The sequence below is a fragment of the Bacillus rossius genome, chromosome 7 (genome assembly GCF_032445375.1).
Source record: "Bacillus rossius redtenbacheri isolate Brsri chromosome 7, Brsri_v3, whole genome shotgun sequence".
Lineage (NCBI taxonomy): Eukaryota > Metazoa > Arthropoda > Insecta > Phasmatodea > Bacillidae > Bacillus > Bacillus rossius.
This window is the reverse complement of record NC_086335.1, coordinates 24990730-25015445: the sequence shown is the minus strand read 5'-3', so window position 1 is coordinate 25015445 and position 24716 is coordinate 24990730. Positions and strand designations below refer to the sequence as shown.

The 24716-nt window shown below is 43.5% G+C and overlaps 1 protein-coding gene across 1 annotated transcript in view; it reads right to left on the bottom strand.

Moving 5' to 3' along the window:
- The window catches only part of LOC134533756 (adenylate cyclase type 2), a 507221-nt gene that overhangs the window by 38677 nt on the left and 443828 nt on the right, over window positions 1-24716 (bottom strand). Inside the window, exons 8-9 of the mRNA XM_063371388.1 lie at window positions 13741-13852; window positions 11614-11741 (exon numbers count right to left, since the gene is read on the bottom strand). Of these exons, the coding sequence (XP_063227458.1) occupies window positions 11614-11741; window positions 13741-13852 (240 nt within the window). The remainder of the gene's footprint in view (window positions 1-11613; window positions 11742-13740; window positions 13853-24716) is intronic.

Here is a 24716-nt window from a genome sequence, read left to right as displayed (position 1 = left end):
CTGCTCTCCAGGGCCCGACACTGCTCTCCAGGGCCCAAAACTGCTCTCCAGGGCCCGAAACTGCTCTCCAGGGCCCGACACTGCTCTCCAGGGCCCGACACTGCTCTCCAGGACCCGAAACTGCTCTACAGGGCTCGACACTGCTCTCCAGGGCCCGAAACTGCTCTCCAGGGCCCGACACTGCTCTCCAGGGCCCGACACTGCTCTCCAGGACCCGACACTGCTCTACAGGGCTCGACACTGCTCTCCAGGGCCCGACACTGCTCTCCAGGACCCGACACTGCTCTACAGGGCTCGACACTGCTCTCCAGGGCCCGAAACTGCTCTCCAGGGCCCGACACTGCTCTCCAGGGCCCGAAACTGCTCTCCAGGACCCGATACTGCTCTCCAGGGCCCGAAACTGCTCTCCAGGGCCCGACACTGCTCTCCAGGGCCCGACACTGCTCTACAGGGCTCGACACTGCTCTACAGGGCTCGACACTGCTCTACAGGGCCCGACACTGCTCTTCAGGGCCCGACACTGCTCTACAGAGCTCAACACTGCTCTACAGTGCCCGACACTGCTCTCCAGGCCCGACACTGCTCTCCAGGCCCGAAACTGCTCTCCAGTGCCCGACACTGCTCTCCAGGGCCCGACACTGCTCTCCAGGGCTCGACACTGCTCTCCAGGGCCCGACACTGCTCTCCAGGGCCCGACACTGCTCTACAGGGCTCGACACTGCTCTCCAGGGCCCGACACTGCTCTCCAGGCCCGAAACTGCTCTCCAGGGCTCGACACTGCTCTCCAGGGCCCGACACTGCTCTCCAGGGCCCGACACTGCTCTCCAGGGCTCGACACTGCTCTCCAGGGCCCGACACTGCTCTCCAGGGCCCGACACTGCTCTACAGGGCTCGACACTGCTCTCCAGGGCCCGACACTGCTCTCCAGGGCCCGACACTGCTCTCCAGGGCCCGACACTGCTCTCCAGGGCTCGACACTGCTCTCCAGGGCCCGACACTGCTCTCCAGGGCCCGACACTGCTCTCCAGGGCTCGACACTGCTCTCCAGGCCCGACACTGCTCTCCAGGCCCGAAACTGCTCTCCAGTGCCCGACACTGCTCTCCAGGGCCCGACACTGCTCTCCAGGGCCCGACACTGCTCTACAGGGCTCGACACTGCTCTACAGGGCTCGACACTGCTCTACAGGGCCCGACACTGCTCTTCAGGGCCCGACACTGCTCTACAGAGCTCAACACTGCTCTACAGTGCCCGACACTGCTCTCCAGGCCCGACACTGCTCTCCAGGCCCGAAACTGCTCTCCAGTGCCCGACACTGCTCTCCAGGGCCCGACACTGCTCTCCAGTGCCCGACACTGCTCTCCAGTGCCCGACACTGCTCTCCAGGACCCGACACTGCTCTACAGGGCTCGACACTGCTCTCCAGGGCCCGAAACTGCTCTCCAGGGCCCGACACTGCTCTCCAGGGCCCGACACTGCTCTCCAGGGCTCGACACTGCTCTCCAGGGCCCGACACTGCTCTCCAGGCCCGACACTGCTCTCCAGGCCCGAAACTGCTCTCCAGGGCTCGACATTGCTATCCAGGACCCGACACTGCTATCCAGGCCCCGAAACTGTTCTCCAGGGCTCGACACTGCTCTCCAGGGCCCGACACTGCTCTACAGGGCTCGACACTGCTCTCCAGGGCCCGACACTGCTCTACAGAGCTCAACACTGCTCTAAAGTGCCCGACACTGCTCTACAGGGCTCGACACTGCTCTCCAGGGCCCGACACTGCTCTCCAGGCCCGACACTGCTCTCCAGGCCCGACACTGCTCTCCAGGGCTCGACACTGCTCTCCAGGGCTCGACACTGCTCTCCAGGCCCTGACACTGTTCTCCAGGGCCCGACACTGTTCTCCAGGGCTCGACACTGCTCTCCAGGCCCCGAAACTGCTCTACAGAGCTCAACACTGCTCTACAGTGCCCGACACTGCTCTACAGGGCTGGACACTGGTCTCCAGGGCCCGACACTGCTCTCCAGGCCCGACACTGCTCTCCAGGGCTCAACACTGCTCTCCAGGCCCCGACACTGCTCTACAGAGCTCAACATTGCTCTACAGTGCCCGACACAGCTCTCCAGGCCCGACACTGCTCTCCAGGCCCGACACTGCTCTCCAGGGCTCGACACTGCTCTCCAGGGCTCGACACTGCTCTCCAGGGCTCGACACTGCTCTCCAGGGCCCGACACTGCTCTACAGGGCTCGACACTGCTCTCCAGGGCTCGACACTGCTCTCCAGGGCTCGACACTGCTCTCCAGGGCTCGACACTGCTCTCCAGGGCTCGACACTGCTCTCCAGGGCTCTACACTGCTCTCCAGGCCCCGACACTGCTCTACAGTGCCCGACACTGCTCTCCAGGCCCGACACTGCTCTCCAGGGCTCGACACTGCTCTCCAGGCCTCAACACTGCTCTACAGTGCCCGACACTGCTCTCCAGGCCCGACACTGCTCTCCAGGCCCGACACTGCTCTCCAGGCCCGACACTGCTCTCCAGGGCTCGACACTGCTCTCCAGGGCTCGACACTGCTCTCCAGGGCTCTACACTGCTCTCCAGGCCCCGACACTGCTCTACAGAGCTCAACACTGCTCTACAGTGCCCGACACTGCTCTCCAGGCCCGACACTGCTCTCCAGGGCTCGACACTGCTCTCCAGGCCCGAAACTGCTCTCCAGGGCTCGACACTGCTCTCCAGGGCTCGACACTGCTCTCCAGGCCCCGACACTGTTTTCCAGGGCTCGACACTGCTCTCCAGGCCTCAACACTGCTCTACAGTGCCCGACACTGCTCTCCAGGCCCGACACTGCTCTCCAGGCCCGACACTGCTCTCCAGGCCCGAAACTGCTCTCCAGGGCTCGACACTGCTCTCCAGGGCTCGACACTGCTCTCCAGGCCCCGACACTGTTTTCCAGGGCTCGACACTGCTCTCCAGGCCCCGACACTGCTCTACAGAGCTCAAGACTGCTCTACAGTGCCCGACACTGCTCTACAGGGCTCAACACTGCTCTCCAGGGCCCGACACTGCTCTCCAGGGCCCGACACTGCTCTCCAGGCCCGACACTGCTCTCCAGGGCTCGACACTGCTCTCCAGGCCCCGACACTGCTCTACAGAGCTCAACACTGCTCTACAGTGCCCGACACTGCGCTCCAGGCCCGACACTGCTCTCCAGGCCCGACACTGCGCTCCAGGCCCGACACTGCTCTCCAGGCCCGACACTGCTCTCCAGGGCTCGACACTGCTCTCCAGGGCTCGACACTGCTCTACAGAGCTCGACACTGCTCTCCAGGCCCGACACTGCTCTACAGTGCCCGACACTGCTCTCCAGGCCCGACACTGCTCTCCAGGCCCGACACTGCGCTCCAGGCCCGACACTGCTCTCCAGGCCCGACACTGCTCTCCAGGCCCGAAACTGCTCTCCAGGGCTCGACACTGCTCTACAGGGCTCGACACTGCTCTACAGAGCTCGACACTGCTCTCCAGGCCCGACACTGCTCTACAGTGCCCGACACTGCTCTCCAGGCCCGACACTGCTCTCCAGGCCCGACACTGCTCTCCAGGCCCGACACTGCTCTCCAGGGCTCGACACTGCTATCCAGGCCCGGACACTGTTCTCCAGGGCTCGACACTGCTCTCCAGGGCTCGACACTGCTCTACAGGACCCGACACTGCTCTACAGGACCCGACACTGCTCTCCAGGACCCGACACTGCTCTCCAGGGTCTGACACTGCTCTATAGGGCCCAACACTGTTTTCCAGGGCTCGAGGTCTAGACTGGCGTAGTCTCGAGCCAAGCGTAACAGTAGTTTAGAGGTTTCGTAACATAGAGGCACAAGTCAAAAATTTTTCAACTTTCACGTTAAAAAACTTTTCAATTATTTTTTGACATGCCAAATTAAAATCTGAGACATTCTGGACCACATCACTATATTTCGGAGCCTTCAGTTCTTTTTAAGCTGAACAAAATTCAATACAGTTAACCACGTATTTGTTTTTGATACATGTATGTTTAGATAACCATGACCTAATATTCTTTAGTCTCTTTTTCAAGTTAACTGAATAACGAGCACGAATTGGTCTGTTTTCATCACTCGAATATATAAGAATATTAAATTGCTATAATAAAAATAATGAACAATCTATTACAGATAAACTACTTTCACTTGGGTAAAAATAATTTCCATTGCCATATTTACAATGGCTTTCAAGAGTTCACAAAAACAGTCAAGATGGGTATATAGAACGCTGTTAAGTATCTCGTGGACAGCGAGGTATCTAGGGATGGTAAGTCACGACCACACGGGACAGGGATGTATGTGAAGGAATTGTACATGGTATACTGTAAGGAACCATGGGGGACCGAGCAAGACCGAGATCAGCCTGGCTGGACCAGGATTCAAACACGCATCTTCTGGAATGTGAGATCAGCGCCTTACCAGCGCGACATTTCGCTCAGTACCTTTAGTCTTTATATGCACTAACTACATAATGGGATAGGGCCCGTGCATCCAAGATGTACAGTGACACAGTGACATGCATGTAGCCCCTACATTGAACGACATGTTTTCCAGTCGGACTGTTTAATACATGTATGTCATGGTGCACACAGTTTGTGTATTTGTGAAGATATGAAAACTTTTACGAGTTGGTGTGTCTCATTTTCAGCGTAGCAAGTGTTTCATATTTCGTGACTCGTAGCTGTATTTAGTTAAATGTGTACTGCAAGAAAATAATATTTAAAAATAACAATGACAGAGTGTGTCTAATGGAGTGTTTTCCGTATGTAAATGCACGTGATATCAAGTACATTGGTTGATTTATAATGGCGGATATTAGGAAAAGGTAAATCCCATTGTTAGTCTGTGTTAACGCATTTTTTTTTAGTTGAAGTGTAAGGTTAGATTTCTAAGTAGAACTAGTTTCATAATTATTTATCTGAATGTTCTTGTAAATTGAAATTGACAAGGTATGGTAAAAAAAAAAAGATTATTCGAGATCAATTAAAATGCTACACGTGTCTCAGTGTTCAGAGCTAAGTGAGGTAGCAATACGGCAAATCTTCCAGAAACATCACTTGTCACAGCTCTTCACTGTAGAGGAAAAAAAGAAAAAATTATTTTTAAATAGATGAAAGAACATCGGTCAGTAAGCATATATTGTTCGTGTTGATGTGTAAAAGTGACAGAGCCGCAGGTGAGAGAGGTGTCTTTCATAAATGAAACCTAGAAGTTATACCCTCCATGCCTTCAACACTCCACACGGTGTGGGTAATTAATTAACTCTCTCTCCCTCTTTTTCCCTTATCGATGTCGGCGCTCAAAGTTTCAAGTCGAATTCCTCCTCCATGGTAACACATACAACTTAGCTTTTTTTCTGGATAAGTCTAAGTTCTACCCCCAGTCTCCAAGCTGCAGGTTCAATACGAAAAATAAGTTGAATACATAATTACTACTTGTGGTCTGAATTCTTCCTAAGTCTTTGAAGTTGGCGCTGAATTACTTTTTTTAATGCTAATAATAAAGAAAGTTAATAATATTAAAAACGAAGTGTTTAGAAAATGTTTAACTGAACAAAGTTTTACAACCTCCACGTAACTTGTAAAATGTCGTTATCGTTAAATGATTTTATTGAAATAATTGGGGGCAAAACACTTATTTACCATACCGTGAAGTGGAATTTTAGTCCATTTTTTGAGAGATGTATTATCAATCTCATGTCTTAATTTACTTTTATCATCAATAAAATTATTATTTCCACAATACCTTAAAAGGAGCGGAACGCACAATCAGTGCCCCTGATGTGTAGCAGTTCCATTAAACAAATTGTTGTGCGTGTTGCATGTTTGCCAGGCGTTGTAGTTTTTTTTTTTTTTTTTTTTTTTTTTTCATTTTTAGACCCAGCTTTTAAGTTACGGAAAGTAGAACGGGCTTCGAAAATACTTAGGAACCGCAGCATGGCAATTTCGAGATGAGGACGCCTCAACGAGTAGACGAACAGACCACTCGGCGCCAGCGGGGACTAGCGCCGTGTCGCCACGACGCGACGCCAACAGACGGGCGTCCGGCGGGCGTGACGTCACACGCTTCAGGTGCGTGGGAAGTGCGCGAGAGATACCTGGGATATTTCCCCGGGGAGGGCCAGGCCGGCCGACACAAGGGCGTATCCCCCTTCCCTCTCTGGGGTGGCGAGCCATCGACAACCGTCGGGTCGCGTCCGACCTGCTGGAGCGACGGGGCGAGGCAGCTCTCACGGGATTGGCCTGCCAGTCACCCCCACCCCGTCACCCCTTCTTCACCCCTCACGAGGTCTCTCGGAGTCCTGGGCCCTGACAGCCGAAGTGACTGCAGTGTGGAAGTCAATATTTATTTTCGGCCGTAAAAAATAAGAACGCAGGCTCATTGGCGGACCAAGATTTGAATTTCAAGAGAAGGAAGGACCAATACGGTTTTTTTTTGGTATGTATTTGGAACACCTCTCCCAGTTAAATGGGACGTACCGAAATTTTGTAAAATATTTTCCCCTTAAAAGCTGTTCGAACTCATGTTTAACGTCTGGAAAAGTCAATATCATAACTTTGGTTTTATATGTTTTTTAGCGTGTTAAATTAAAAATAATAACACAGCACAGTAGCACTAAATGTGTAAAACCTCATTTAAACGCCAAATTTTGCACCGGCTTCCAAGATTATGTGCGACCTGGAGTAAAATATTATTATCAATTAAATTTTTTAGATTAATGGGGGAAAGGACCATCACAGACCGAACTGTGTGTAGTTATTCGCTAGAGAAGCGTGAATTTACACCTGTAGAATGATACAACAGTTTTTGGACGAATTTAAGGTGAGGTCAGCCACGCATAAGCAACACAATTTTTACAATGGAATGCAAACGGCTGTTAATGGGCAATCCACCGATTTGACGATATCGATATAAACACTGTGCAGTATAGACATTTAATTTCGCTTTTCCGTACATTAGGTGCATCTCTCTCCCTCACGACATCGGCAATGTTCACACCTCGAATGATCCTGCAATGACAAGTCTCAACTCTACTCGCTTGCAGAGAGCTCCATATAGTCATCATCTTTGGCGCTTTTGACACATGTTAGAGTGTAAGAATAGCTTGTTTACGTATGCCTTACCTACTCTAAAAGTTTGTCTGATGACTTTGGAATCATTCTGTATACACAACTGCGACGTGAAAAATCCTGCACAATAACAAAAAAATTATTTAAGTCACGTAAACATGTAAAGAATAAAGCAATTTTTCAATATAAAGACAAACATGATAAACATATATGTTTAATGATTTCGCACAAAAATGGCGTGAAATCTCTTTTCAATTGTGGATGCACACATTGGTTCAGATGTGCCGTAAAAATTATTCACCTCTAATTGTTTTTGTAACTATTCGGTGCTGGCCCGTGAAAGTAACTCATCTCTCTCTTAAGGAAGTTTTATAATGCCCACTCTTAGTAGATGATCAGCAATTATATTTTCCTATAAATAACTACATTTAACAATTCTTTGTCCCAGAAGTTGTCAAGCTGATTGATTGGTTCAGTAGCCAAACATCAGGCCTCCTATCAAGACAACCTAGATTCAAAACGTGTTAGTTTCGTTCCAGGTATCTCACAAGTGGAGGCTGTGAGAAGTAGCTTGCTGCTTTATCATATCTCATCTCACATTAAACATTGATAAGGAAAAAAAAAAAAAAACTTTGTGAATCGCAGTAGAACCTAAATAATACAAAATTTCAAGGAAAATCACGAAATTTTATGAAATTCACATAAATTATAATATAATTTTATCTACTAAAATGCAAAATATCGCACGTAAACCTTTAATATAGATTATTTATTTAAAAAATTTAAACAAATATTTACAATGCATAAAATTAATTAAGTTTCTAGTGTATATATTTTTAATTATACTGGAACGTTAGAAAGTAAAAAAAAAACATATATTAGTTGAAAGTCTTAAAACACAGTTAAGTTAATAAAATAAGTTAACACCTAATACATAAAAAGGAATAGTATGAGGAAATTGTGCTACCAACATTGTAATTGATTTTTTAATTGATATTATTAGCAGGGTCATGTACAATATATAAAAAAACTACATAATAAAACAAAATTTTAATTTTCCGCAACGAAATTGGTCAAAAAACTAAACTAAATTATTTTAAAAATTTAACCCACATGGCGCATGCCTGTCTCATCTGCTCACGCTCAGAGCCAAGATCTGCCCCATTTAACTTCGAACGCGGCCAAACACGCAGTGAAAAATAACTTCCTAAAATCCCAAGGAGGAACTGGACGTAACTGTGTGGAACATTTCACGTTTAGAGAAACGGAGCTTCAAACCAGTAAATATTTGAACTAAAACACATTAAATCGTGTACCGATGACGCATTTTCATACGTCCACTGACGAAGCCAAACAGTGTGCGTTCGCCAATAAGCTGTGCTGTGCCAAATGTGGAAACGTAGCTTCCCACGTAAACTTACTTAGTCATTTTTATTCTAGTCATAGGTTGAGGCGCTACAAAATTTATTTTCTCAACACAAATTAATTTTTTTAAAGTACTTTTCAGAGTTAATAAGTTCTGCTTTTTCAAGGTTTAAATTAAAAAACTTGTGATTATTGAATCCTATAAGGTCCTTTCAACTTCTGTTTTCGGCAGACAGTTAGCTGTCCAACTCTGAGTCAGCTTCCTGCCTTATCGCACGCACGGCATCATAGGTCGCCGCGCGCCGTAGCACGCAAGGCTGGTCACGTCGCGTTTCGACCGCGCCGACCGCCACGCCGACTGCAGTGATCATATTGGCTCCTCCTCGACCTATCATAGCGAGAATCATCCCTCTCACCCCTTTTTCCGAATAACTCATGGAAGGAGATCCTTCCCGCCGCTCTGCAGCGCCACGACGCCTGTTGGTCAACCCCCCATTCCCCCCCCCCCCCCTGAGAATGCCCTAAATACTTTGCGCGTGGTCCAAACCACCGCCCTCTTCTGCCCTCTTGCGGAGTTTTTGAGTACTATTCCAGCCAGCTTTTACCTCTGTTTCGCACCGTGCACGACCTCTCTCGGCTCTTATATGATTTATCATTACGACCTACATTTTGTGATTATTTTTTTCCCCCTAGTCTCTCTCAGGGCCTTTAACAATTTTCTCGGTTCTTACGCCTTCGCGGTAATCTTCTGGCAAACTTCGGTGCTCCTTGTACTAGTCTCTGTGTCTGCGGTTTTAAGCGAGTCAATTTTTAACGGGATGTAGTCCCGGGTGATAGGCAGATGATCTCTTTCCTTATTATCTGTGCTCGTGGGTTCATCACGTAGTGAGAATTATATTATTATGATTAATTTTTTAATGATTGCCTTCGCATCTATCACTTCTATTTTCGGTTTAGCACTTGTGTCTGTGCTCCAGTGACGTCACGTCTGGATTAATCCCCACATTCTCCTGGATGGATTCCTTTCCGGAGCGTCCAGAGCTGTGTTGCTTCTCTGCGCCCCAGATTTCGGCCATTAGCGCTGTGAAGATGGCATTCCTGGACCATTAGCGCAGTGAACGTGGCATTCCTGGGCCATTAGCTTCCCACCACCCCATTCCCGAATATACAGGCAGTTAATTACCCAAAAGCAAGGTAATAACAACTTTATTAAGTAGTGAAACTACTTCAAATTTACCCATCATCATTTAACGATACCTTTTCAGACTTGTTATTAACACAGTGAAAGAAATTAACCAATAATAGAATTTAAAAAAATAAATTAATAAATTGTCTGAATTTAAAAAGGCAAAAACGTAAACCAGTTACACTAGGTTAACAAAACTGGGTGATCATTAATAATTTTCTTTTATCTGATTGGTTAAATGTATTTTTATGATTAGCACTTCTACGCAATTTATTGCCATAGATCTGTATCAGTCTCTAATTTTCGTCTAATAAGGAAACATTTTCTCTGTAGTTCCTTGTAATCTTGTTGTAATTTGGTTCCAATATTTCATTATATTAAAACGTTTCTATAGTCCTCCAAATAATATATTTTTTTTTAAATTTTGCTACTGACACAAATATTTTTTAACTTAACAATCCAACAATACAGACAATTAATGTAAATCTGTGAAACAAATTTTAATGTTATTTCGGTGCTTCTCCCTCTGTTGTTCTTTACAGTATCTGAGATTAAAGTTTTATGCATTTATTTTATTTATTTTACCAACTTAACTTTAAAACCTAACATAACCTAACCAAATCCATTTCCATTATGTTAAAGTGTGGGAAAGCGCATATGAAAGAGTGCTTTAACACTTTGTATGACATACTTTATTATACATATTTTACTAATTTGTAAAAATTGTTGCATGATTTATTCCCATGCATCATTGGAAATGCACATGATTTTAAAAGGACTTGTCGGAACTACTCCATTGCTTTTGTTAATCCTTAAGTGTTAGTAACAATTATTAAACCATTGAAGATTATGTTCTTTAGAAATATTTAACATTCAAAAATTATTTTTTTAATCATATCCTTTGAGAAACTGACATGTTCATGGCTGAAAGCAGGAACTTTACGCACGAAAACAGGACGTGCTTCCAAACACGCCACGGAGGTCAGCATCTCAGCCACAGAACATGCGTGTATGCATTCAGAAGTGAGTGCACGGATAAATATGAAACCACAAAAATTGAACGCTGTAGGCCGAGGCGTATGGGTGAAAGGACAGTACCTCAAGAAGACCAAATTGAAAGCCGAGTCGCAGTGATACTCTAGAGCAGCAGTTCCCAAGAGGTGTTCCGCGGAACCCTGGGGCTCTGTGACAGGGTCACAGGGGCTCCGTGAGTCAGGACGAATGCCATATAAAACAGGGATAATTATTGTGAAATAACTTTCTTTAAAGGAGTTGGGGTTCCGCCAAAAGAAAGTCGATCATAGGGTTCCCTGGCCGAAAAAATAATAATTGGGAACTGCTGCCTTAGAGGCATGAGGCTTCAACAAAGGGCAGATAAAGGTTCTCGAAATCAGAAATTCATCATGTGTCTGTGGAATTCAATAACAGGAATTCCTCCCCTAGGGAAGATCCAGTCATCATAGCATTTTTAATAAATGGTTTTTAACTTATTTAATTTAATTAAATCATTTGGAACGGCAAAAAAGCATAAATATGCAGCAACCTACTGTATCAACAACATGTTTGACGGCCAAAAAGGTAAACTATGATTACAGTTAGCAGATGATTAAACAATAAATATTTCGTAAATAAAGTATATTTTTAAAAATCGATAAGCTTGACAGAGGGTCTTTTAGGAACTAAACATAACCTATATTTTCATTTGAAAATTCCATATTCATCCATATCCTGTGTTCGAACACACGATTGGTTGGTGTCTTGATGGCTTGTGTTATGGACGAGAGCAGGTTTGCGCTGCTGTCGGAACCAGCAGGTCCAGCGGAGAGGCGAAGATATGCGAGCGCAAGATTGGCTTCAGCGCAACTGAAGTACGAAGGACAGGCTCAGAAACAAACGCAGGATGGAGGTAGGTGCGAGGTGCAGGAACGAATGGTGACCCACCTGATGGCCTCGATCATCTGCAGACCCATGCAGACGCAGTTGTAGGCGTGGTTCGGCCGGGACACGGGCAGGCCCGAGACGCAGTAGTAGCAGTCCCCCAGGATCTTTATCCGCATGCACTGGTTGTCCTGCGACAGACGACACGTTGTGGCGCGTGACTGCCATAGGGTCGTTAACACAACACCGAGATACCATGACGCCGAATGTCAAAATTGACCACAACGCCGACAGCTAGAAAACCGCTGTGTACAAAAACGCCGAAATAACAACTGAATTAATTTGTGTGTGTTTCTTAAATGTACCTTAACGCCGAAATACCACAATCAAACCTAACCTTACCTAACCTAGCGTAATATAACCTAACCTAACTTAACCTAGCCTATCCTAGCCTAGCCTAGCCTAACCTAACCTAGTCTAACCTAACCTAGTCTAACCTAACCTAGTCTAACCTAACCTAGTATAACCTAACCGAATATAACTTATCCTAACCTTTGGGGCAGTCCTGCAATGACATTTTTCGGCGTTAGTGTATTTCGGCGTTGTGGTAATTCGGCGTTGTGGTACACAGCAGTTTTATAGCTGTCGACGTTGTGGTCAATTTGGCATTTCGGCGTTGTGGTAATTCGGCGTTGTGGTACACAGCAGTTTTATAGCTGTCGACGTTGTGGTCAATTTGGCATTTCGGCGTTGTGATATTTCGGCGTTGTGGTGCGTCCCCACTACCATGCAGCCGTCCACCTGCGGTGGCATTACACCGCAGGGTACTTGAAACTGAAACCACTCAATGTTTTCCCAACATGTCTTCACACGAAAATGTGAAGACCTCATATTAAGGATATGAAGATATCTTTCAATAATTTTTCACATCTCGTGAACATGCTTTGAAGTCATTTAACCTAATTTTGCATCGTGTTATAAAATTATCGAAAATGTTTAGAATTTTTACACCAAAATGTAGTTGCATAGTGGTTCGTGGTTTCTTCTTGGAGTACTATAGTTATGTAATCAAATAGCCAACGAGATTGAATTAAATTTTTAGAAGTTTTAATTTAGTTAAAAACGTAACTTTAATTTATGTACGTCCTTAAAATGTAAAAAAAAAGAGACTGGCAGCTAATCATGCAAAACATTTCAGTTTATTGTTTTATTTTAATTTTAATAAAATGTTTTCCACGCTTACGTATCCTGGTATATCAACATACAAAACCTTTATCGGTAGCCATTTATTTTTGTGTTTAAATATTTTCGGCACTCTATTTTCAGGCAAATTTCAATTTTCAGACGTTCAAGTTAATCATCTGGCAGTAAGAAATAAACATAAAAAGGCGTAGGAAACAGTTAGCTGGATAAGCAACAGACTATCGTTACATATTTACTAAAAAATAGCGCCCCAAACCCTCTTTAGGTCACAAAGAATATACGAAAAGATGCGAGTGATTCATGCTTTCATGAAAGGCTGCATCTGTGATTCTGTAAGGACGCTTGCAATAAATCAGGTAAAAAAATATGGGTGATTTAAGATGCTTTTTTCAAGATTCATTAATCTGGAGTCACAATGGAAAGACCAACACGGCACGACAAATCCGATTAGACTTCTAACACCGTTCCAGCACGACAGAGTTTATAGCGTATGGTCACAACACCGCGACAAAAATAACACGACGAACGCTAATATGGCTGTCGGCAAATGTCCCCCATGCCAAATGCGCCATATATACCTAATGTGCCATAAACTCTGTAGGCCTTATAGGAATTTTTTATTTTTTGTTGTTAGCTGAAGTGTTAAAAACATAATTCCTCTGTTATCTATGCTAAAAATAAAAAATAAAAACGTTATAAACTGTTGAAATCACACTACAAAACTTAAAAAGTACCCAAATGTAAAATTATATGATTTACCGAATAGGTATATATTTTTTAAGTTTGGTTTTGTAAGGTTTTCGTTATGCTTTCCGTCGTGTCGGACGACACGACGAAATAAGAAATAGAATCTACTTCTTGCGGGCCATCGGGCAGCGTATCTCGTCGTGTTGACGTCACGACGACCGGCTGCCGAGGCGTGTCGGGTCCGTCGCGGCACTGCGACTCCCGCTTCGGGACGGAGGGTGTCTTCGCGGAGGTGCCCACCTGCGCCAGCTGGTCGAACCGCCCGAACAGCTCGTTCAGGGTCTTCACGAGGTCCGAGGCGCTCAGCTGCTCCGACAGCGGCGTGAAGTTCACGATGTCCGCGTACAGGATGCTGCAACCACGAGCACTGCGCTAGTGGCTGCCAGTCCATGGCACTGGGGCTTACACTCCGCCTGGCTGGACTTGCCATTAAAAGTCAGGTGGTATAGTGCCTAACATTGTAACAAAATTATTGCTGATTAAAAAAATATTTAAAAAAACTGCCATGACTCTGTTTTAATTATACTCCACAGATAAGAAATGCCTAATTTTTTTTCTTCATCTTAACAGATCTAAGATCAAAAGGTATCTTACTAAAACAAATGCATTAAAGGGTCTTTAATTTAATAATTATTAATTTTATAAATATTAAAAAGTCCATCAGAATGTTATTTTTAATTAATTTGTTAGTGGAGTAAAAGTTTATTTGCCCATAGCCTGTACCTGCTCTTCTTAGAAACTCAAAACTAAAATTAATGTAACTAGAAAAAAGCTATTTGAAAATGGTAAACCGAGGATAGGTGGGCTTCTTGGAATTTTAGAATTTAACAATTGGTAAAATACATATTATGTGATTTTAATTTGGTGGATGAATTACATAAAACATCTAAAAGAGACCCAATATTATTACTTAAAAAAAAAACTAAAGATTTCTTAGGTTTCCTAATAGTTCTGAAAATCTTACGAACTTTTATTGCAACACTGGTTTTAATTTTATTTGTGTTACGTTCCTCCCCTCCCCAACATGCAATAAAAGTAAAAAAAATTCTCTATGTATACAAAGCAGCTGCAAGAATTCCAACAATCTCGATTGAAATGGAAACAAAATGAAACATCTCACTCCGATACTTCTGGCACAGAAAATTCTTGAGGAAAACTTAAAACTTAAGTTGCAAACTAAACAATTTCCGTTCACACAACTCTATTTCAGTTTTTCGTGCTTTCCCAAATCCACCCCAGTCAAATGCCGGGATGACTCCGCACCAGAGCCCATTGCCGAGTAAATTACCAACATCCATTGTCCGTATCGTCACGTGTTGTCCTCTCTGATCACATCGCTGTCCAAGAAATGTTAAGCCCTAAAAATTAATAGCGTGTATATTTGGACGAAGTAATTCGTGCTCGCCATGTTCATATACGGATGTGTTACAACCACGCTACTGATACTGTCAAATTTCCTTCCCCAGCATATTTTTGTGGTATCGGCAGGGAGCGGTAGATTGCGTTTGCAAGGCATCGGCGGCATGTATGGAACGTGAAACACTGCACAGCCCTCACGAAGTATCGGGTCCGAACCAGTGGCACCAGAGATGGTGTCCTCTGGAACCCTTAACCCACCTGCTTGACTGTCGGCCTTCGAAGTCTTCACCCGTGATCATAGAGAAGTTAAGTGATGTTAGTGTGTGTGTGTGTGTGGGAGAGAAACTACTCAATGCACGAGAATTATTTGACATAAATTTTAATTACTTTTTTCCATGGCCGAACACAAATCAAAGTAACAAAAGACAAGAAAACACAAATTTCGTGCCAAAGATTATCTTCAAAGTCTGATTGAAAAAGTAACCCCAGTCAATCAACCGTGAATCGAAAATAGGCGAAAGGATTCTAATCCCCGACGGGTGGAGTTGGGAAGTGACGAAGGAGGGGTCGAGAAAGTTCCGAGTGCAATCAAAGTTTAAAGAGCTGTACTTGTGGACACGGCCCTTCTTTCATGCTCTTCACTAATTAGAAAGTTTCTGGCAGCTCGCACCAGATTCGTCGTTTTCATTTCTACTAATCCCAATAACAGCTGGATATGAACATTTTTTAAATTAAAAATTTACGACATTTTGAAAACAACCAGTGCCGAACTGAAATTCCACCCGAAGAATTTTTTAATAAAAATATTTGTCCACGAGTCCATATTTTAAGAACAAAAAAATCATGCCAAAGACAGATAATATCTTGATAACATTTCAAAATTTACAAACATTGTTTTCCTGCACATATGTGTCTGAGAATTTTGTTCTTTATCTCGAACAAAAACACGGTGAGATTTTTTCACTAAAAAACAAAAACAATGTTTTACGTCAAAGTGTTACACAATATTTTTGACTCCGTTTTCATTTAATACGAGCGCAAACAGTTTTACTTTTCTTGAACGACGGACGTTTTGAAACTCGCAAAAATAAAATTTTACCTCGGCAAAATCATCCGGCAGAATTTTACAGGCTACGTATTACTAATTTGTTAAAACAAACAACATTCGGCTGGAGTGTGTAGGGTGGTGTGGTGCAAAGTGTCGCACTAGCTCTAGTTTTATTTTTTCTTTTGTGTGTAAAGGGCTGCTCTGATGAGACTTGGTGTAATGGTACGATCCCATATTCACGTGACTTGACTAGGTTTGCTGCAGGACCATCATTACACTCGTAAAAGGATCAGGACGTTTTCGCCTGGCTTTTAACACATCGAAAACGGTTGCTTTGACAACGCTGAGTCTGCCTGCGACGGACGCGTCATAGCCACAGCGCGTGGATTGGCAGATCTGTGCGCTACGAGCACTGAAGGCTGTCATCCGTCGGTCGATTTTTGTTTTTTCCTAACCTAACTAAAACTAAGTGTATTTTGGAGGGGTCCGGGTTAGGGAGGGACCTAGGTGCGTCTCAGGCCGAAGCCTATACGCCTAGTCATGCTGGGATTAGCCATGAAGGGAGAGGGTCACATGCATCATGTGCTAGGAGGGGATTGGCCAGCCATGGCAGCGATTGGCTCCATACTAACTCCCCTCGCTCTTAAATCTAGACTATAACTAGAGATAGGTTGGGCCCAGGTAAAACCTGCATAGACACAGGGAAAACCCTGGGCACATTCATGCGGGATGCAAATTGGCATGCATTACGTGTAGAAATTTACAGGAGACAGAGGATGGTCTGGATGAAGTGTTGGACAGAGTAGAAAAGAGTCTATCATGCGGGGGTTGGGCACTTGGACTCGTGGTCCGCTTTGTATTTTATTTGTATCTGGAATATTTGAACAGGGACGCAAGCGCCCCTGGTGGTGAGTGATGGTTACACTGACCACTCACTCCGCCGTCAGTCAGCACCTCACAAGCCTCTGATGACCGAGCATTCACCGAAATATCACGGGAAAGGCCGAGCTCTCCCGAGTCACCGCGGGCAATAACGAGTCTTCACGTCCTCACACCCCTATGACTACAATTTTTTAAAAAGTCGTTAATTTACACGGCAACAAATGTTAAGTTTTTGGAATTAAAACCGACATTTGGTGTAATATTACAAGATTTTATGGTAAATTTGCACAAGGAATGTTGCATAACAGGCGAGTGAGTAAATATAATATACAATTGCTAATAGTGTTTTAAAACACATATCTACTGTTTTTACACATACCCCACATGTGCATTATCATAACAGAATAACGTTTTTTTCCCTACATGTTAAAAGGATGTTTATTAGGACACTGTGGGTTTAAAACTATCAGAAGAATCTATAATTGACACGGCAACAGTATGTTGAAATTTTATAATATACAACTACATTTGGTGTAAAATTAAACGATGTAGTAGTATTGAACAAGAAATATGTAAAAATACACAAACTGTATGTGTTTTTCTGAATTACACGACAAAAATGTTCAAATACACTAACACTGACTGTGTAAGTCTACAAAATGTTTTCTACAGTTTAGGTGCGACGAGCTACAGACCACGCGGTGTGGGAACATTGCTTTACCGCTCGTGTAGCTGAGCTCACGAGTCTCAGACCTCACTTGCGGGGCAGAGAGCACAGCTGTATGTACACCAGTGGGCGACCAAACCTTAAATTTCCAATCGTCCATGTGCCTGAGCATATGTTTCATGACTTCAAGGACTGAGAGGTACAGTCGCCAAGAGGCTGGAGAAGGCAGGGAGGGCTGTGACCTGCGGAGTTATCTTTTACGTGCATTGTGAGTACATTTCAGGCAGGTCATGTCGTTACTAATGAGACATGATGTTTTCCTCTGCTAAAATGTTTCTGCTTATAATAAAAAAAACTACCGGTCACAACAAATATTTATCCTCAATAACTGCTGCCATTTCCGATTCCGATTACATCACCCATTGATAGAAGGCAGAGGCGTATTTTATACTTTCCAACTGAGGTGGAAGGCACACTGGGGATCTGGAGGGAATTGAATGCCCCCCACGTGTATGGCGATACGAGAATTCTCCGCCGGTAAATTGTATGTAGGCTTAGGCCTAAGATGCACTTAGGTGCCTCCCTAACCCGAACCCCTCCCAAATACACTTAGTTTTTAGTTAGGTTATGAAAAATTAAAATTCTACTGCGCTATGATTGGCCGAGCGTTTAGGACTCAGACACAGAGCACTATGGTCTTCGGTGTGCAAGCATAATTTTAGAGCGTTTCATCGGGATCATAGTTACCGAGAGATAAAAAAAAGTAAGTTTTAATGTGTTTCGCATTTGTCATTAAATATTTTTCCGTGGTCGAACATATAAATCATTCAAGGTTCGTCTCGCGATCTAGAGACTGTGCTGGGGGCGTCTGTGACAATGCGAATACATCTGTTTTGTGTTCGCTGTCGCTTCAAGAGGTGCGTGTTGGCTGCAGCAGTAGCCCACACTGGGGCTGCGTATGTAATAACTGGTAGGACGAGGGCTTTGTAGAGCAGTATTGCACTGTGATTACTGTGTAGAGTGTACACCTATTGCTGTGCGCCTCCCCTCTACGATTCTGTGTGGGTCCGCCACAGTAGTTTGCGATCCGTTTGGACACCGAGGCGACGTCCTTGTGAGGAACGTGTTAGTTAGTTGAGGCCTGCGATCAACTGGCGGCAGATTTTTGCGAGTAAACACCACTGCCTCTGATTTGGTAGTTGTGTATCTTTATTCGCCATGTCGTGCACCGTTGCTGCATCGTGCCGAGCGCGGGTTACAGTCTGTCAGTGGCTAATCCTGGGTTGTGTGACTGTGTCGTCCGCATAGCGGCCTAGTTCTACGAGGTGACGCTCTGTCTTAGGCATGTGGCTTACGTGAATATTAAATGGCAGAGGGACTAGGATGCTGCGAAGACAATTTTTCTGGACCATCTGCCGCTGCCTCACCAGATACCTCTTTCCCTCCCCCTGAGAGACGAGGAGGTCTTGAGTGATCGCTCTGTCGGGAGCAGCGGCGAGGTTCTCTAACGAGGAGTGACGACGGTTTGTTAAAGGCGCCCAGCCAGCCGCCCCAGGTTTGACAAATTAAACCTCCCCGGCGGAGCTTGTTTTGTTCCACCATAATTCGCAACTCCCCCCCCCCCCCCCCTCACGCGACACCTTCTCACGGAACAATCGCACCCACGCGGTCTCGCATTCACCCCAACCCCCTCCTGGGCAACACGACCCTTCCGCCCTTCAGGTAAGCCACCGCGAGACACGCGTGCTAATCACCTCCCCCGCGACGGCAGACCCGAGACAAGCCTAAAGATAGTGTCGCCGTGTAACGGGATAGGGATGTGCTAACCGACGGCGGAATCCCTCAGTGGCGGCTCCTTTGTTGTCTTCGAGTAATTAGAATCGTTTGGACGTTCGGGGATCGCTGTGCGTGAGTCTGAAGGCGAGGGCAAGGCGAAATGCAGAATAAACGTTTAGATTTATCCTCGAGCATATTATCTGAAATACGTTAAACAACCCGCTGACTACTGGAGGCAAATAACTGCTTGTAATGAACGTAGAAGTTGCAACGACAGTAATATAAAAATCAGCTTTTTTTTTTACGCTTGAAGATTGAAGTGAACGATTAAGGGGATTGGTGCACCAGCATCGTATTACAAAAAACAATATATTTGTTAATGATTCAGCTGCTAGAGAAGATTTGAACCATTCTGGTGTAAAATTTATTTTTTTAATTTTTATTTTAATTAAGTTATTGCTGATTTTCGGGAATTTTTTAAATTCAAGCTTTATTAATAAACTATAAAGAATTCAGTGGTAAAACTTTCGCAGATAAATTTTCAGACACGGGAGATATGACTGTGACCATTATTTTATCTGTAATCATTATTAATTTAACGTATTTACAATTTGAATAATAATAAATGAGCTGCTACGAAATTGCGTGATATTCATTTGCGAATTTAATAACATTCGCGTTTTCATTTGTAATTCAAACGCCAACATATCTGTCGGCTGAATAATTGACTTTATTTTAGTCTTTAGCTTATTGCAGTCGGACCTAAAGTAAAAATGTAGCTGTAGAAGTTTGAGCAGCGTGCAAGCTCGGATACGAGAAATTATGGAGCGCGCTGGACAGTAGTGACACCTTGCGACAGTTTCCCCAACTGTTTGCAGCCAGTGTTTTCTCTCGTTCCCACCCAGCCACAGCTGTCTCCTGTTTACGAAGGGGAGACGGGATTTCGCGCGAAACTGATATGAAGGTCAACGTATTTATTTTCAGTAGATAAGAGAACGTGTTTGGTCTAGCTCGGCGTATAATTGAATGGTTATTCTCTGTTATTATTTAGCACAGTGATTTAGCTAGATGTTTTTTGTTGTAAACGTGAGATTTATTCAGGAATAAAATGCCGAAGAAACCTCCACCAAGCAGAGTACACAAAAGAACAAAACTATCGAAAGCCATTAGAGCGCTTAGAAAAAAGAATAAATAAAGATAAGAGATTATTTTATTATAGCTTTTTTAACATACATTTATTTTTCAGAGTTGCGTATGTACAACGCGATGGACGCGATGCGACAACAAAAAGATGTGTAAAATTGTAATCATGCTTTTTTTTTAGCAATGCGTGAACCATTCATAAACTATACTCAACATGTATCCGTATAATTACGTTTGAATTTTTTTTATGACAGGCATCAATGTTAACAAGTTTATTAAGCCACAACAGACTTTTTTTCAGAAAAATAAGTGTAGCAGAAAACACTCAACATTGTCTCACACAAAATCAGTTTACATGAATGCAGTTTTAAGAAGTAAGCTACGTAAATAATAGTTAAACATTATTTAATATCTGCTGGTAACGTTTCCAAAGTATCAGCTTCGCCTTCATTCACGAACAATATTCGTGGCCTTATTTATTTATTTTGCTGGCGTTTCGTTGGTGACTGTTAGGACTGCAAAATTAGTAAACATTTTTCACCCTATCCTGAGTTAAATCTAAGTGTGCGCGGTTAGATGAGGACCTAGATGTGTCTCATGCTTACGCCTTTACACTCTACTCATGCGGGTATTAACCATGCGCGTAAGGGCGCGTTGCCAATGACCTGTACGATAGTCTCAACAATCCTCTACGGACTCGAAAAATGTCACCTGCTCATTGGCTACTTGACTTGTGACAACTGTTTGTTGTAATGCCTGTGATTCATCGTTGATTTTGTTGAGGAGTTTTCAGTGATTCAGAGCCTCCCATTTAACTGTGGCCGAATTGAAGAAGCAGTACAAATGTTACATGCTTGAATTAATAGCGAATGGAAACCACAAATATTTACTGATGTAGTGGTTGGTAAAAAAAATATTATTCGTATCGCGTCCATCGCTTCGCGCCATGTTGGCTCCTATATTATTATGGATTTACAAAATATAACGATTCATTTACGACACTTAAGATAAGGTGTTTAGGATTTTAAGAATTCACTTGAATTAATATTTAAGAACATATTTCAGGATAACTTGTGAAGACGCTCGTACAGACAGCACCGGTTGTGATGAGTAATTGTTACCAGAGCAGGAGTACACGAAGTGGCATGTGAAACCTCAACACAACTCGAAAATCAGTACCGTAAACCGGGGTAACTTTGGGACTGGGGGTGTAAATTTGGGACAGTGAGTAATTTCTGGCTTTAGGATTTCTTGTCAAGGCCATGTATTTAGAAGTGGTACGCAATCACCGCTTCTATATTCGCTGGTATGTGCTACTATCTCATGGCATTTATTTGAAGCTGTAGTTGCACTGGTGGGATAGAGGCAGTGGATTTGGTTTCAACCACATGTTGTATATATTTTTGTTTTTGTGTAAACTTTTGTACGCACTTTAAAAACGGCAAATACTTCACGAAAGACAGGTATGTATTTGAAGAAGTACAAGCCTTGACATCAATTTAATGTGATGCTAATGTTTTTGATACTTGCATTTTATTTTATAACCTCAAAATAGTAAATTTTCATCACTTGGTGGGGTAACTTTGGGACTGTCCCAAAGTTGCCCAAAAGTTGGCGTAATATGTTTTACTGCATTTTTTCTTCATATTTTTCAGAATAAAGCGACCAACCATGCCAATAAATCCCAAACATGTTCTTGGTACACGGCCATATAAAAATTACACAGAGGAAAACTTGAATGAAGCCTTGCAAGCTGTACGGAACAAAACATTGTCGATTCGCAAAGCTTCAACAAAATATGGTATTCCAAAAAACACTTTGCACCTAAAAAACCAGGAAAACCAATTTAAAGCTGTCGACCGAGCTCCTGTTTTCACAAATGAAGAGTAGTTGCAATTTGTAAGTCACATTGTAGCCGTGTCTAACTATGGATTTCCTGTGGATATGTTTGACCTTCGATGTGTTGTCAAGTCCTACCTGGACCGCTGTGGAAGAAAGGAGCTACGATTTTAAAACAATTTACCAGGAAATGATTGGGCGGAAGGGTTCATGCGACGGCACAAAGCAATATTAACTCAGAGAACAGCAAAAAAATTTCTTACTCTAGAGCAGCAACAGAAGAAAAGGTTGTGAATAAGTTTTTTGATAATTTGTAAAAGGAGCTGATAGGAATTCCAAAAGTGAATATTTGGAATTACGACGAAACAAATCTTTGTAGACAATTCTGGAACCAGAAAAATCATCACGAAGAGGGGAATTAAGTACCCTGAGAGCAGGGGTGCAACAATTAAATTTCCAAAGGAGGGGGCAATATAACTTTTTATAAAGAATCATCGATCCCCCGTATTGAAGCGGGGGGTCCGGGGGTCCTCCCCCGGGAAAATTTGTATTTCAAGGTGGAAAATGGTACTATTTAAGCAGTTTTATTATCTAAAAATTGATTACACAGCACTTTCTTTGCCCCCGTTTGCCCCCACTTCAAGGTTTCAGAAGGGGGGGGGGGCAAAATACCCTTGCCTCCCCCTGTTGTTGCGCCCCTGCCTGAGAGGATAAATAATTTGTCTAAAGCGTGCACATCTATAATTGTTTGTGGAAATGCAGCAGGGGATGTAGCACCACCTTATGTAAACTATAAGGCGGAGAAGATTTGGACAACTTGGACTGAAAACAGACCCTCGGGTACTCGATACAATATAACTAAATCTGGTTGGTTTGATGGGCATGCTTTTGAAGACTGGTTTACATCTTTAATGGTCCACCAGGAAGGACCAAAAGCTATCATCGGTGATAATCGTAGCTCCCACATCAATATGGAGGTTATAAGGCTGTGTGAAACAAACAACATAAAATTCATAGCACTTCCTCCAAATGCTACCCCACCTCCTACAGCCACTGGACGTGGCTTACTTTCGACAAATGAAAGTTGCCTGGCGAAAGGTACTAAAAAATTGGAAGAAAACTGCAGCTGGAAGTCGGTGTACATCTGTACCGAAGGATCAATTTCCAACACTTTTGAAAAACCTCTTCGATGGCTTGGTTACAGGTCCAGAAAACATGATTTCCGGATTCCGCAAGTCAGGAATTTATCCTATTGACAGACAGGTGGTTCTAAAAAGATTGCCTTCAGGGAGCCTAGATTCATCTATTTCTTCCCTTGTCTGGAAGAGCTTCCTAGAAAAAATTACAAAAAACAGGAAGAAACTACCAAAGTCCGCAAAATCCTGAGAAAGAAGAAGCTGAATGTTCTTCCAGGAAAAAGTGTTTCAGCAGAAGAACTTAAAGCTGTTTCGTTACCACCATCTGAACATCACCAATCTGCACCTGATCCCCAACCATCTACTTCCAAATGTGCGGAAGCACTACTTACTGCATGTACCACACCAGAAAAAACGAAGAAGAGAGAGCAGCACTGAGAGCAGCAGTGATGATGGTTATGCTAAGTTTTCGCTAAGAGACTCTGAAGACAGCGTAACTTTCTGTGACTTGGAAGAGCAATGTGCTCCATTAATGCCAAGCCTACAACCTTAAAGTTTTCTTGAGAACCTGGCGGTGAGAGACTACATTTTGGTGAGGTACGAAGACGAACTGTACCCGGGGCGTATTGTCGAATTTAAAAATGATGATATACTTGTATCAGCTATTAAGAAGTCTGCCTTAAACTGTAAATGGCAAGCAAAGCCCGACAAAGTTTTCTATTCAAAGGATGAAATAGTCCAAAAAATTACCAACCTGTACAAATAGGCCGACTGGAAATTTTTAAAGTCAAAGAAATTTCCTAATATGATATAAGAATATATTGTAAACTATTTGTTACGCTTATTTTTACTAATTATTTTGTAAATATTACTTTAATTTACAATTTAATGTGCTAAAACCTTTTGTAATATGATTTCAATACCAAGCTTCATGTCTGAAATAAGAAACTTAAGTGTAACATTGGGACAAAATTATTTTTACTAGTGTTTATAGGTAAGCGAAAAAGTGTATTGTCCCAATCTTACCCCATTAATTGGGGTAAGATTGGGACAACAATGTAGGCTGTTTATTAGAATATTTTTGGTCCTAGAATAAAAATAATGACAATATTTTGTAAGAGAAAGGTTAAATACTTATAATATCATAGCTTCATCAATCTATATTAATGTCAGCTAACAGGAGTAGTAAAAAACTGGAAAAAGTGTCCCAAATTTACCCCGGTTTACGGTATGTGTTACATTGAAATGTGTCCGCTACAAATGTTCAGGAATTATAATTTTGAAATCGAGTAGAAATATTCCTGCAATTAGCATTAGGTATATTTTAATAGACATTGAAAGAGAATCATTAAGTAGCTTCAAAATC